General features: G+C 39.3%; 1 protein-coding gene across 6 annotated transcripts in view; it reads right to left on the reverse strand.

The window, feature by feature from the left end:
- GRM8 (glutamate metabotropic receptor 8) overlaps positions 1–12,066 on the reverse strand; it is a 735,586-nt gene that overhangs the window by 32,630 nt on the left and 690,890 nt on the right. The window contains exon 10 of one of the 6 annotated variants that reach the window (XM_070425028.1): positions 10,254–10,369. The exons of the other annotated variants lie outside the window; for them this stretch is intronic. Within the exon in view, the coding sequence (XP_070281129.1) occupies positions 10,316–10,369 (54 nt within the window). The 3' untranslated portion in view covers positions 10,254–10,315. Of the gene's footprint in view, positions 1–10,253; positions 10,370–12,066 lie in introns of those variants that run through there. 6 annotated transcript variants of the gene reach the window in all.

A 12,066-nucleotide genomic window follows, 5' to 3' on the forward strand; every position in this document is an offset into this window, starting at 1 on the left:
ACATTAATGTAGCTGTGTGGAATGTAATGCAAGCTGGAGTAGGAGATAGAAAATCCATATTTAAGTGTTGAACCTAGAAAATCATATGGACCTACAGACACCATAGAACTTATTTGAGTGCCAGTGTCTATAACAGTGAAATGTTCCCCTTGACTGTGATATTTAAATGAGAATTTTATGAGAAATGTTTTTTTTAACCAACCAAGCAGTATTCAAATGCAGTATTTTCCTATAACTATTACACTGAGGCTTGCACACTAATTGTAAAGCAGTAGCAGGTATAAGATGACAAGATGCACACCATAACAATTAGGAGGACTTAAGACACATAAATGAGACATTTTTGAACATTTAATCCAAAACAGCTGGGGTATACAAAACTCCATTTAGAGGCTGCCTTGAATATTGGTTAAGCACTGTGTGTGTATATGTCTCACATGTGACCCAGATAAAGCTAAGAGGTTTTAAGGTCCAGTATTAGCAGTCTAACTTTGAAAGCCTTAAAGAATAACGAGGCTCTGAAGAGGTGATAAAGATTTATACAGAGCACCACACAGAAAGATTTCATAAAAAATACTAGAGGCCTGGTGCATGAAAATTTGTGCACTCAGGGGGCTCCCTCAGCCCGGCCTGCACCCTCTCGCAGTCTGGGAGCCCTCAGGGGATGTCCACCTGCCAGCTTAGGCCCGTTGTCTGGGGGAGCGGGCCTAAGCCGCAGTAGGATATCCTTAGCACTGCTAAGGAGGTAGGAGAGGCTCCCCCCACCGCCTCTGCACTCACAGCCATCAGCCCAGCTTGTGGGTGAGCAGAGCTCCCCCTGTGGAAGTGCATTGACCACCAGGGGGCAGCTCCTGTGTTGAGCTTCTGCCCCCTACTGGTCAGTGCATGTCATAGCAACTGGTCATTCCCAGTAGTTCTGATGTTAGGGTCAATTTGCAATTTACCCTTTTATTATACAGGATACTTCTCTTTCTCCCTTTAACATTGTCCCCTCATCTTCTGTAAGCCTTTCACTGAAAGTTACCTGTACCAGCATGCTGTGTCCAATTCTATTCCTCTTTCTCATTCTACCCAAGTTCTCTAATGTAACCACCCCCTCACTTCAGACAGGCCCCAGTAAGAACACTTCTCCCCATTCTGATTACTCTTCTCTTAAAATGGTACCACTATTCTGCTGAGTAAAGCCTTCCGTCTTGTACATAAATTTCTGAAAACTTAAGAGTGGAAAGTCAAGCCTTAGAGAGCTTTTGTAGTCAAGAATCACAGCTTCTTGAGAGAGAGAAAAAAGTATAAGCAGATGACATTTCATAAGATAAAGATGGGAAAAAGAAATCCTTACAGAATACGAACTGCACCAGTGGTCAAAGGCTGACTCCCATGTTATGCAGATGACTACATAGGGGAGGTACTTCTACATTTTCAGAGGTCTTAGTGGGAGCGGGGTCTTCATGGACTTCAGACACACCCTTCTCTACCTTGGCTTCCTTTCCTATCTCATCATGGTATGCTCCCTCACTTATACTTCCTGGTACTTCCTCCCAAATAAACTGCTTACACTCAAGTCTGTGTCTCAGCCTTCTGCTTTCAGGGAGATCCACACTCCGACACCCACCATCTTTTATGGGACATGCACTACATTCTAGAGTCTGCATGAGAGGATCCACAGTCTTGGAGTAGTGCTGATAGGTTTGGGAAATGGTGATTTAAAGAGATTGACTAGCATGCCCAAGGCCACATAGTTAACACAGGACAGAACCAGGATGTATCCTTACACTATTCAACTCCAAAGTTGTACTGTTTCATCTGTATCATGGCAATGTTGCCAATAATCACAAACATGAATTGAAACATAGTACCCTTAGAAATAATGGTGCAAATGATAAGGGACGTGTGTTTAATCGATATTTAACCTGTATATGGTGAAGTCTGAGGTTGGAAGTTCCTAACCAGATTGGCTTGAGATTTCAAAAGTAAGCATTGCTCTGTAGGTACTAGTCCTATGTTATGGGCTTCATGAAATTATATACCCTTTCACAGAAACTTAATTGCCCTCTTCATAAACTCTACGTGATTTTCTCAATGTAGCCCATCTTCTCATTTTAGTTTATTGAAATTTAATTCAGGACTATTATAAATGTTTAAAAAGAAACAGGCCTTAAAATAGTGTGCTGCTATTATCTTCATTTTACAGGCAAATATAATGAAATGAATACTGTTGTTTGTCATTTAAGTTTTCATAAATATTTTATTTGCATCTTCAAGGAGCTTTAGTTTAAGAAAAAGATTACTCACAAATTTAGAGTGCTTGCATTTTGTAAGTATGAAAATGTACATGTATAAAATTCAACAACTTTTTGCAAAGACTAAAGTAAGATAATGGTTGGAAATAACTTTAGAAATGTAAGAAAGTAATACATCAGTAGATGTGGAAAGGTTGTTGCTGTTTCCAGAGCAGCCTTCATACATTTTAGAATATTTTAATCATTCATACAGAGTTTATGTGTTTCCACAAGATCTACTTTCTCATTTGTCTTTTTGAATTATGTCTTAATAGGGAAGTTGACTTCAGAGATGAATAATCAAACAAGTTATCTTTTCTTTCGTTGCATTGTTTTAATTATGCTGAATGTCCACAAGCCTTAAAATATAATAATTACATAATTAGCATTTATAAAGCATTTTTATGTGCCAGGAACTGTGCTAATAACTTTACATTTGTTATCTTTTAATTTAACCCTAACACAACCAGTGAGTCAGGTTTTATTATTCACATTTTACACAAGAAGAAATCCAAGATACAAAAGGTGTAACTGACTTGCAAAAAGCAAGTGTTACAGTCAGAGAAAGATAAATATCCCATGATCTCACTCATTCGTGGAATATAATGAACAACATAAACTGATGAACAAAAATAGAACCAGAATAATAGAAGCATCGAACACGCTGTCCAACCTATGAGGGAAGGCAGGGAGTGAGGGAGTAAGAGATCAACAAACAAAGGACTTACATGCATGCATATGAGCATAACCAATGGACACAGACAGGGGCAGCGAAGGGGGGTGTGAGGGCATGTGCTGGGGGGTGGGGGCAGTAGGGGGAGGTCAATGGGGAAAAAAGAGACTTATGTAATACTTTAAACAATAAAGAATTTAAATTAAAAAAGAATTAAACTATTTAAACAAATTGGTAATAAGTTTTGCATCAAATATTTACCTTATGTTTTACTTCCATGCTGATGTAAAATGATAACAGATTTTAAACATACAGAATATGAAAGCCCAGTTCACAGTTATAATGCAGGAAGGAAGACATTCCTGGGGGAGGAAAAATCCCCAAGAAACATTTACTCTATTGATAGTTATGATAGCTCAATATTTTTAAAAAATACTTAACAGCATGTATACAAGTCAAGATTAAAAGTATTCCAAATATTTCAAATAATAAAGTGGGTAAATTTATAAGAAAAAAAAAAAGCTTACAGCCTCCTCCATCCCAGATTTCCTATCTCCTGAAGCCTTGTTTTTGCTACTTCATCTCATGCCAGGTTTTTATTAATATGGTTGGGTATTAGCAACTTTTTGGTAAAACTCAACTATATAGAATTGTTTTCATAAAAAATTAGATTTAACCCATCTATTGAACTTAGGTAGTTTTATTATATGACAATCATTAATTTTATAGATCAAGTTGTAGATAGATTTAGGTATTTCTTACACATATATCTCAAAATTGGGTAATTCTGTCAGGTGGTTCTATTTTCCTTGGACAACCTGATGTGCAAACTAGAATTCTGAATGCCCGTTCATTAAAATAGTAACACCTAGTGGAAATCACAAATTTTTCTTTGGAGATAAACCCATTTGAATACTGCCTGACATGCTTCTCTAACTCCATGAAAATATTCTTGCTAGGAAAAATGTAAAACACATAAGAATAGGCAGTCTTTATGGAGAGCGGGAGGGAGCATTGGGAAGTCTGTTTGTTTATTGATTTTGCTGGACAGGGTTGTTGAGGATTTGTGTGTGTGCTTTTTTAAAAATTGATTATCTTCATATACTTGAGGAAGAAGCATCTGACTTTAAGAAACCAGGGGCTATGCTACAAAATGTTAGCTGCAGGACTAACAGCAGGAGAGACAGGAGCCGATGCCCAGGTGCAGAGCACAGAATGTCGGCCACATGGCAAGAGAGGGAAGAACCGAGCAGAGGACAGTGATCATAGACTAAGGCGACCCTGGCTGGGACTGAAGTGTGAGCTCTCCCAGACCAGGAAGAGAGTGGCATGCACCAAAGGAGTAATAAGATCAATAACGATATGCTGAGAGCAATGATCATCTTTCCCTAAAGAACAGATTTTTTTAGCAGAAGGTGGGTCTGAGCTGTTGCAAAAAATCCCATGGCAGCATCTGTGTGAAATGAAAATGAGCAAATATGTGCATTAGCTTAGCGTTATAGCTGTGCTGCTTTTGGCGAAGGCAGCCTCACTGAGTGGAACACTGAGGCTTTGCTCCATCCGTTACTAGATCCATGACTTTGATGGAGTCCCTAATCTCCTCTCCATCAGGCTTTCTCATTTTCTAAGTTGGAATAATAATGGCCACCTTGGAGTTTTCAACTATCAACTCTCTACGGAGGACTCCCTAATCTATCTCTAGCCCAGCCACCTCCCTCTGGTTGATTCCCTCTGAAAGAAGGAGTGATTTATCTGAACTAGGAGATTAGGCAAAGGCACTAACAATGCACAACTCAGCTACTTCCAGGCTGTCTTTTTGGAATCAGCGGGCTGTGGGAGGCTCATTCTTCTCTCTGCAATTGCTGTCTTGAGAAACGGCATCCCAGGGCGTGACAGGCACAGGCAGTCTCAGCTGGCCAGCATGCTCCCTCTCTCTTATAATGAGACTCAATAACCAGACTCAATGGCCAGCATTTGGTTCTCACATCCAAGCTACATTTTCCAACCAATATTTGCCAGTAAAGAACATGATCATTTTCTTATGTATTTACTAGAGTCCTGGTGCACAAAAATTCATGCACTTGAAGGTGGGGGAGCGGTCCCTCAGCCCGGCCTGCACCCTCTCACAGTTTGGGAGTCTTTGGGGGATGCCCAACTAATGGCTTAGGCCGTCATCATTTTTTGTATAAAAAAGCAATCTAACCATTAGCTCAAATAGATGGACACACTACTTAGTATTATGTAAACTAAACATCATTTCCAAGAATCTTAGAGAGTGTTTGCCATCATATGCAGCTTAATTGTCAATGTCCTACACTTGATTCTAATGACTTTTAGGGCACTTTTAATAGCCCCATCCATCTACCACATCTTAAATACTCAGTCTTTGTGTTCTTAATTTATATTTTATCTCTTTAAACAAAATAAAATTAGTAAAATATAAACCTGTTGTATAGGGAAGGAGCATAGTACTTGTTTGCAAATGTTTGAATAAGCCCTCCTGAAGAAAACACTTGGGAAGACAGGTAAATGCATACTCTTCTTGTGTCTCTGTTATTTCAAAAGCTCTGAGTGCACTGCTCATGCATCAAAAGAAAAAGGAAAAACAAACAACAAAATTCTTCAAAATAGAATTGTACATTTGAATGTCGCTGCCACTGATTGAAAATGCAGAGTTTCAAACTGCACTTTTCTTTTAAAACATGTTGCTATTCGGTGGCCTAGGTTACTAAAAACCCCCAAATGCAATGTTTAAAAATGTACAACATGCAGTCCCCTCAAAGAAAACTGAACGCTAGGAAATACTATATAGTTGACTGAAATAGATGACTGCTGATGGAAAATATGCTCAATTAAGTTCACAGTATAAATAATTTCCTATGAGCACTTACTAATGGACATTTTAGAATAACAATTAAAAATCAATGAAATAAACAGGGAAGTGCAACCTGTATACATTGTACAACTGTTTACTGTTTTGAGTGGATACAGCCAATTACTAATAAAAACATTTGCAAGTGGTGCTGCAAATTGGACGGGACTTGTTCTAATCAGGCATGGAACTCAAAAGTTCTAAGCTCCTGAAATATTGCACGGGTCCAGTGGCGGTGAGGGTAGCAAGTTAGAGTAACACAGTGGCCAGAGTCTTGCCTCTTCATATCTATATTTGATTATCTCAATAAAAGAAGGTAAAAGGAAGGAAAGAAGGGAGAGAGGAAGGGAAAAGGAAAGAGAGAGTGAAAGAGAGGTCTAGGAAGGATAAGTGACATTTCACACATTCCTGACACAGATAATCCCAGGACTCCTGATTCTTCAGTAACAAGAAGTATTGGGAGGTTCATTTGTATTTTTATGAGAAGAGTTCTCTGAGTTTTTTTATCCAAAAGTTTCAACAGTCCCACTATCGTGAAACCAAGCACTCCTGTGACTTCCATTCAGAGGCTAGCAGACTCTCCTGAATTAGGAAGGTTTAGTGGGGCCAATTTTCTTGCAATTTTTTTTTAGTCTAATATGTCTGAAAGAAATCACCTAGAGATCTGTTTCATTTATGTGATTTCCCTAACAAAATCTATGGCCTTGGATAAGTCACTTTGCCTCCGAGCTTTCTCTTGCAGACTGAGAGGATGGTTGCAGGGGAAATTGGGGCACTGCAATTGTAGAACAGTATTTCTCACCTGCTTTTTCAGATGGCCAGCCCCAAGGAACTTTTTCTGACATTTTTTTTCTACTCTCCCCATAATAAAGTTTTAACACCACAGATATACTATATATCTCCTTATGTATTGAATTCATATTTGTACTTTATATATAAAGAGAGTACCATTTTTTTCTGCTGCACCAAAAAAACAATTTCCACCCCCTAGGATGAAAATGCACTAAGTAGGATAATATTAAATACCAGGTACACAGAAGTGATTTAGTAAGTAAAGGCAATAGTGCTTATGGATCAATTTCAGCATGAGGATGAAATAAAGAGCAGCCTAATGTCAACATCTCTCACCAAAGAAAGAAACAAAAAATATCACAGGATATGGAAAGAAGATAGAGGCCCAAGTGGGAAATGTTACTAATTATTACATGACTGTGTACTGTCTACCAGTGCTTTGAACTTAACACCTGCTATTTCATTTATTTTCATAAGAACCTTATAAAACTCTTTTTTAAAGCTCATTTTGCCCACTCAATACTCCTACATCAAGCAACCAACAATCTGCTTTTATTATCTATAAATCTGTGGGGGTTTTTGCTTTTTTTTTTTTAGATTCCACACATAAGTGAGATCATACAGTATTTGTCTTTCTTTGACTGACTTCCTTACTTAGCATAATGACATCTAAGTCAGTGCATATTGTCACAAATGGTTAAATAGTATTTTATTGCATACACACTCACACACACACCAATCTTCACATCTTTATCCACACATGTGTCAATAGACACTACTTTGGTGGTTCCCATACTTTGACTATTATAAATAATGTTGCAGTGAACATGGGGCACATATATTTTTTTGAGTTAGTGTTTTCATTTCCTGTGGATAAATACTCAGAACAGGAATTGCTAGGTCATCTGGTATTTGTATTTTTGATTTTTTTGAAGAACCTCCATAGTGTTTTTCATAGTGCTTGCACTAATGTACATGCCCATCAACAGTGCATGGGCTTTCCCTTTTCTTCACACCCTCACCAACACTTGTAATTCTCTTGTCTACATAGATAGTAGCCATTCTAACAGGTGTCAGGTAGTGTGACCTTGAGCACTTTTGATTTGCATTTCCTGATGATTAGTGACACTGTGCATGTTTTGATGAACCTGTTGGCCATTTGTATGTCTTCCTTCAAAAATGTCTTTTCATTTCCTCTGCCCCCTTTAAATTGGATTGTTTATTTTTCTTTATTATTGGATTGTAAGAGTTCTTTATGTCTTTGGGATACTAAGCACTATGGTTTGTGAATATTTCCTCCCAATCTGTAGGTTGCCTTTTCATTTTGTTGATGGTTTCTTGGCTGTGCAGAACTTTGGGTTTGAGGTAATCCCACTTGTTTATTTCTACTTTTGTTGCCATTGCTTTTGAGGTCAAATCCAAAAAAATATCATGGCCAAGACCGATGCCAAGGGGCTTACTCTATGTGCCGCCCCCGCAGGAGTTTTATGGTTTTATGTCTTACACTCAAGTCTTTCTGTAAAAATCTTTAGAGATGAGAAAATTTGGGTGCAGCAAGTATGAATGAGCTGCCTAAGGTAAAACTGTCCCCAACCCAGGCCCTTTCAACCAGCACACTACTACACAACGTGTTGTCTTTAAGCTGCATCAGTCTGAATTTATTGACTTAGGAAGGGAGATTAAGCAACCATTCTCATTAGATAGGCCCACTTGGAATTGCCCTACCTGAGCAGTCTCCTTGGTCTGTTAATGTTCTTGCCCCATTTCAGTCATTGTAACAACTCAGGAACTTGTTTAACATCTTAAAAATTCTTCTGGGTGGAATGTTTTGTATCACTTCTAAAGACATCACAGAATTTCTACAATTTGTGTATGTGACACTTCTGAGTTTCCACCAGAATGGGGATTAAAGCTACAAGTACTGAAGTACAAGTGTGAGACTTAAAATATAGGCAATTGCAATCTCTGATACTGAGAGTTCCCTATCATAAAAGAGAGGGAGAAATGGGCAATCAGTTCAGCCGTGAAGGAGAAACCTCAAGGGGACATTTGTCAGTAGAGCTTAAGTGGGGACCTCCTGCTTCATGAATGGACACAAGTTCAAGGCAATGACCAGAGTGCAAAACAATAGATTTCTAGATGAGGACCAGGAAACCGAGGCTAAGACGAAGAAATTCCTTGATCGTGAAATGTGTCCTAGAGAAGACAGGACACAGATTCTGGGAATGTAAAGAAGTTAGTTTAGGTCCTCAAGTATTAGAGGATTTCATGATAAGAAGTAAACTTTGAGGTCATCAATATTTTCAGAATTTACCACAGGACACAGGAGAGGTGCGTATAGAGAGGAACAGATTTTATACAGAAGCATGCTGAATTGTGTTGGACTCAGTAAAAGGAAAAGATGGTGACCAGGGCCAAAGAGAACCCTAATCTCCTGGTCAAGACCACAAAAGCAGGGTGTTACTGCCCTAGCTGGTTTGGCTCAGTGGACAGAGCGTCACCCTGCAGACTGAAGGGTCCCGGGTTTGATTCCTGTCAAGGGCACATGCCCGGGTTACAAACTTGATCCTCAGTAGGGGGCATGCAGGAGGCAGCTGTTCAATGATTCTCTCTCATTGATGTTTGTTTCTCTCTCTCTCTCTCTCTCTCTCTCTCTCTCTCTCTCTCTCTCTCCCTCTCTCCCTTCCTCTCTGAAGTCAATAAAAACATATATTTAAAAAAGGCAGGGTGTTAGCACTTTGACGTCTGAGCTTTGGTGAGGCCTCAGGAGATTCAGCTTTCAGCAGAAGGGCACCTCGCCTTGGGAAGCACCTTCCTGGCACACCACCATGGGCACTGCTAACTGCTCTGCAGAAAACACCGGCCCACAGAGGAGACACAGAGCCACCCGAACCGTGGGGAATATGGCACTATTGATTCTTCTGATTCACAAGTTGTCAACTAATATTAAATATATTTTTAATTCTCACCCAATGATATGTTTTTATTGATTTAGATAGAGAGGAAAGGAGAGAGAGAAACATCAACGTGAGAAAGCAGCATTGACCCATTGCCTCCCGGGTGAGCCCTGAACTGGGATGGAACCCATAACCTAGGTATGTGCCCTGACTGGGAATCGATCCTGCAACCTTTTGGTGCACAGGATGATGGTCTCACCAACTGAGCCATCTGGCCAGAGCATATTAAATATTTTATAGCATGAGTTAGTTCTTCACTTTTCCACCTTATTTCTGACCTTTTCTATAGCAATTCATACAAGCTTCACTTTGACAGTCCCTGTAAAAGAAGACCTCTATAATGTAGTCAAGGTGGCAAACCAGGCCTTTTTTTTTTTTTTACATGGAATTCGATTGTGGATAATAAATGATGTGTTTATTTTGTATTAAGTGATGAAAGTAACTTGCTAATTAGAAGAAATCAGAGTTATTGACTCATAGTGAATCTCTTCTATATTTATTATTGGCATAAAATGGGATATCATGACATAAATACAGGTGCATATTTATGTTGTTCCTAGACATATATCTTTTTTCAAAAGTCTCTAGGAAAAAAAATGTATACCTTTTCTCTTTCAGAAGAGTTTGTGAAAAATTAATTCAGAATTCAAATTTATTATCTTTTCAGATTATGCAGTTGGTGTCTCCCAGCTCCAAATCCACTCTTCTATGTACTCTGGTTTGTAAAGTTGGGTTCTTGAAATCAGTTTCTTCTGGTTTCTGCTCTGTTGTGCCAGTAGGAGGTAGAGGCAGGAGCCTGGAAGACAGGTGAGAGAGGCGACTTTCTCCTTCCAGAGAGAGCTCAGCAATGACTGTGACCCCAAAGGCAACAGTTGGCTGAGGCCTCATTTCTGGTCATCATATCCAGAGGAGCCTCATGTTGCCCTTAGTAAGAACTAGCACAGCCGAGCAGCACTTCTCCTCAGAGAAATGAGCTCCAGGCCCAGGAAACTCACTCTTCTCCTGGCTCCTGAGTTAGCAGCAGGAGCTGGGCAAGGCTCCCTCCTCAGAAGTCTGAGTCCCAGCTCTCTGAAGGATCCCTCCTCTGAGTCCTGAGATACTTACTGGCTCTGCCACAAACCTTTTCTGCACTCCCAGGCCAGAGTGTCAATCATAAATCCGCAGGGTCACTCCTCCCAACTTCTAGGTTGTAATAATTCTAATTTTTTCCTTTGTTTCTCTAGCCCTAGGGAGAAGCAGTAGCTGTATTTAAACTTATTGGTATCAGCACTTCTTCAACTTTTTATTGGCCAACATAATTTGTAAGCAATGCTCTTTTAATAATTAAATAATTAATTAATTATTTTTTTGTTCATCCTCACCCAAAGATATTTTTTCCATTGATTTTTAGAGAGAGTGGAAGGGAAGGGGAGAGAGAGAGAGAGAGAGAGAGAGAGAGAAACAGTGGTGTGAGAGAGACACATGGATTGGTTGCCTCCTGCACATGCTCCAACCAGGGCTAGGGATTGAGCCCGCAAACAAGGTAAGTGCCCTTGACTGGAATCCAACATGGGACCCTTTGATCTGCATAATGATTGTCTATTCACTGAGCCAAACTGGCCAGGGCTATAACCAATCAACCCTCTTTTTTTTTAAAAAAATTATCTGTTGTAATATGTAGTATCATTTGTGTTTTCTTTGTGTAGACCTACACTGAACATAGTATTGAAAGGCTCCCTGTAACATAATTAGATAAGCAATGTCAAAAATTATCAACTTTGATCTATCCAATATTTAACAGCATTATTGCTGTTGCTTTTGTTGTTGCTTAAAATGGAACTGGGCACAGGACTAAGGTTGGCATTTTTAATAGCTGGCTCCTTTATATCTTGGAACTCAATGGGCCTTCAACTTTCTTTTATTTTTCACTTTTTAACTGATGTAAAAGGTACAGACCAAACCATATATAGAGAGCATTAACCTTAGATTTTCAGTTCAATTAATTTACACACACACACACACACACACACACACACTTATCTCCAGATCAAGATATAGCTCATTCCCAGCACCAGAGCCTTCATAGTTCATAAAAACTCTCAACATCAGATGATTCTTTACAAGGAGAGAACAATGGAAAACAAACTCATGTTAATGCCCAAGATATGCCATAAAATATTTAGTGAGGTTAATACTAGGCAAGTAATTTGATCATTTCAAAGAAAAATTATAACTGATATGACCATTCTTCCCTCTCCACTATAAATCAAACAACTTTGCTGATATTTTATAGCCACAGTGTTTAGGTACACTAAAATGTGTTATCAAGAGAAATCGTGAAATAGCATCCATTCTTTAACTCAAGAATGACTTTTAGCCCTAACTGGTTTGGCTCAGTGGATAGAGCATTGGCCTGCAGACTGAAGGGTCCCCAGTTCAATTCCAGTCAAGGGCACATGCCCAGGTTGCAGGCTTGGTCCCCAGTGTGGAGCGTGAAGGAGGCAGCTGATCAAT

Source organism: Myotis yumanensis, unplaced genomic scaffold (genome assembly GCF_028538775.1).
Source record: "Myotis yumanensis isolate MYYU_CA2020_CCGP unplaced genomic scaffold, mMyoYum1.0.hap1 SCAF_9, whole genome shotgun sequence".
Lineage (NCBI taxonomy): Eukaryota > Metazoa > Chordata > Mammalia > Chiroptera > Vespertilionidae > Myotis > Myotis yumanensis.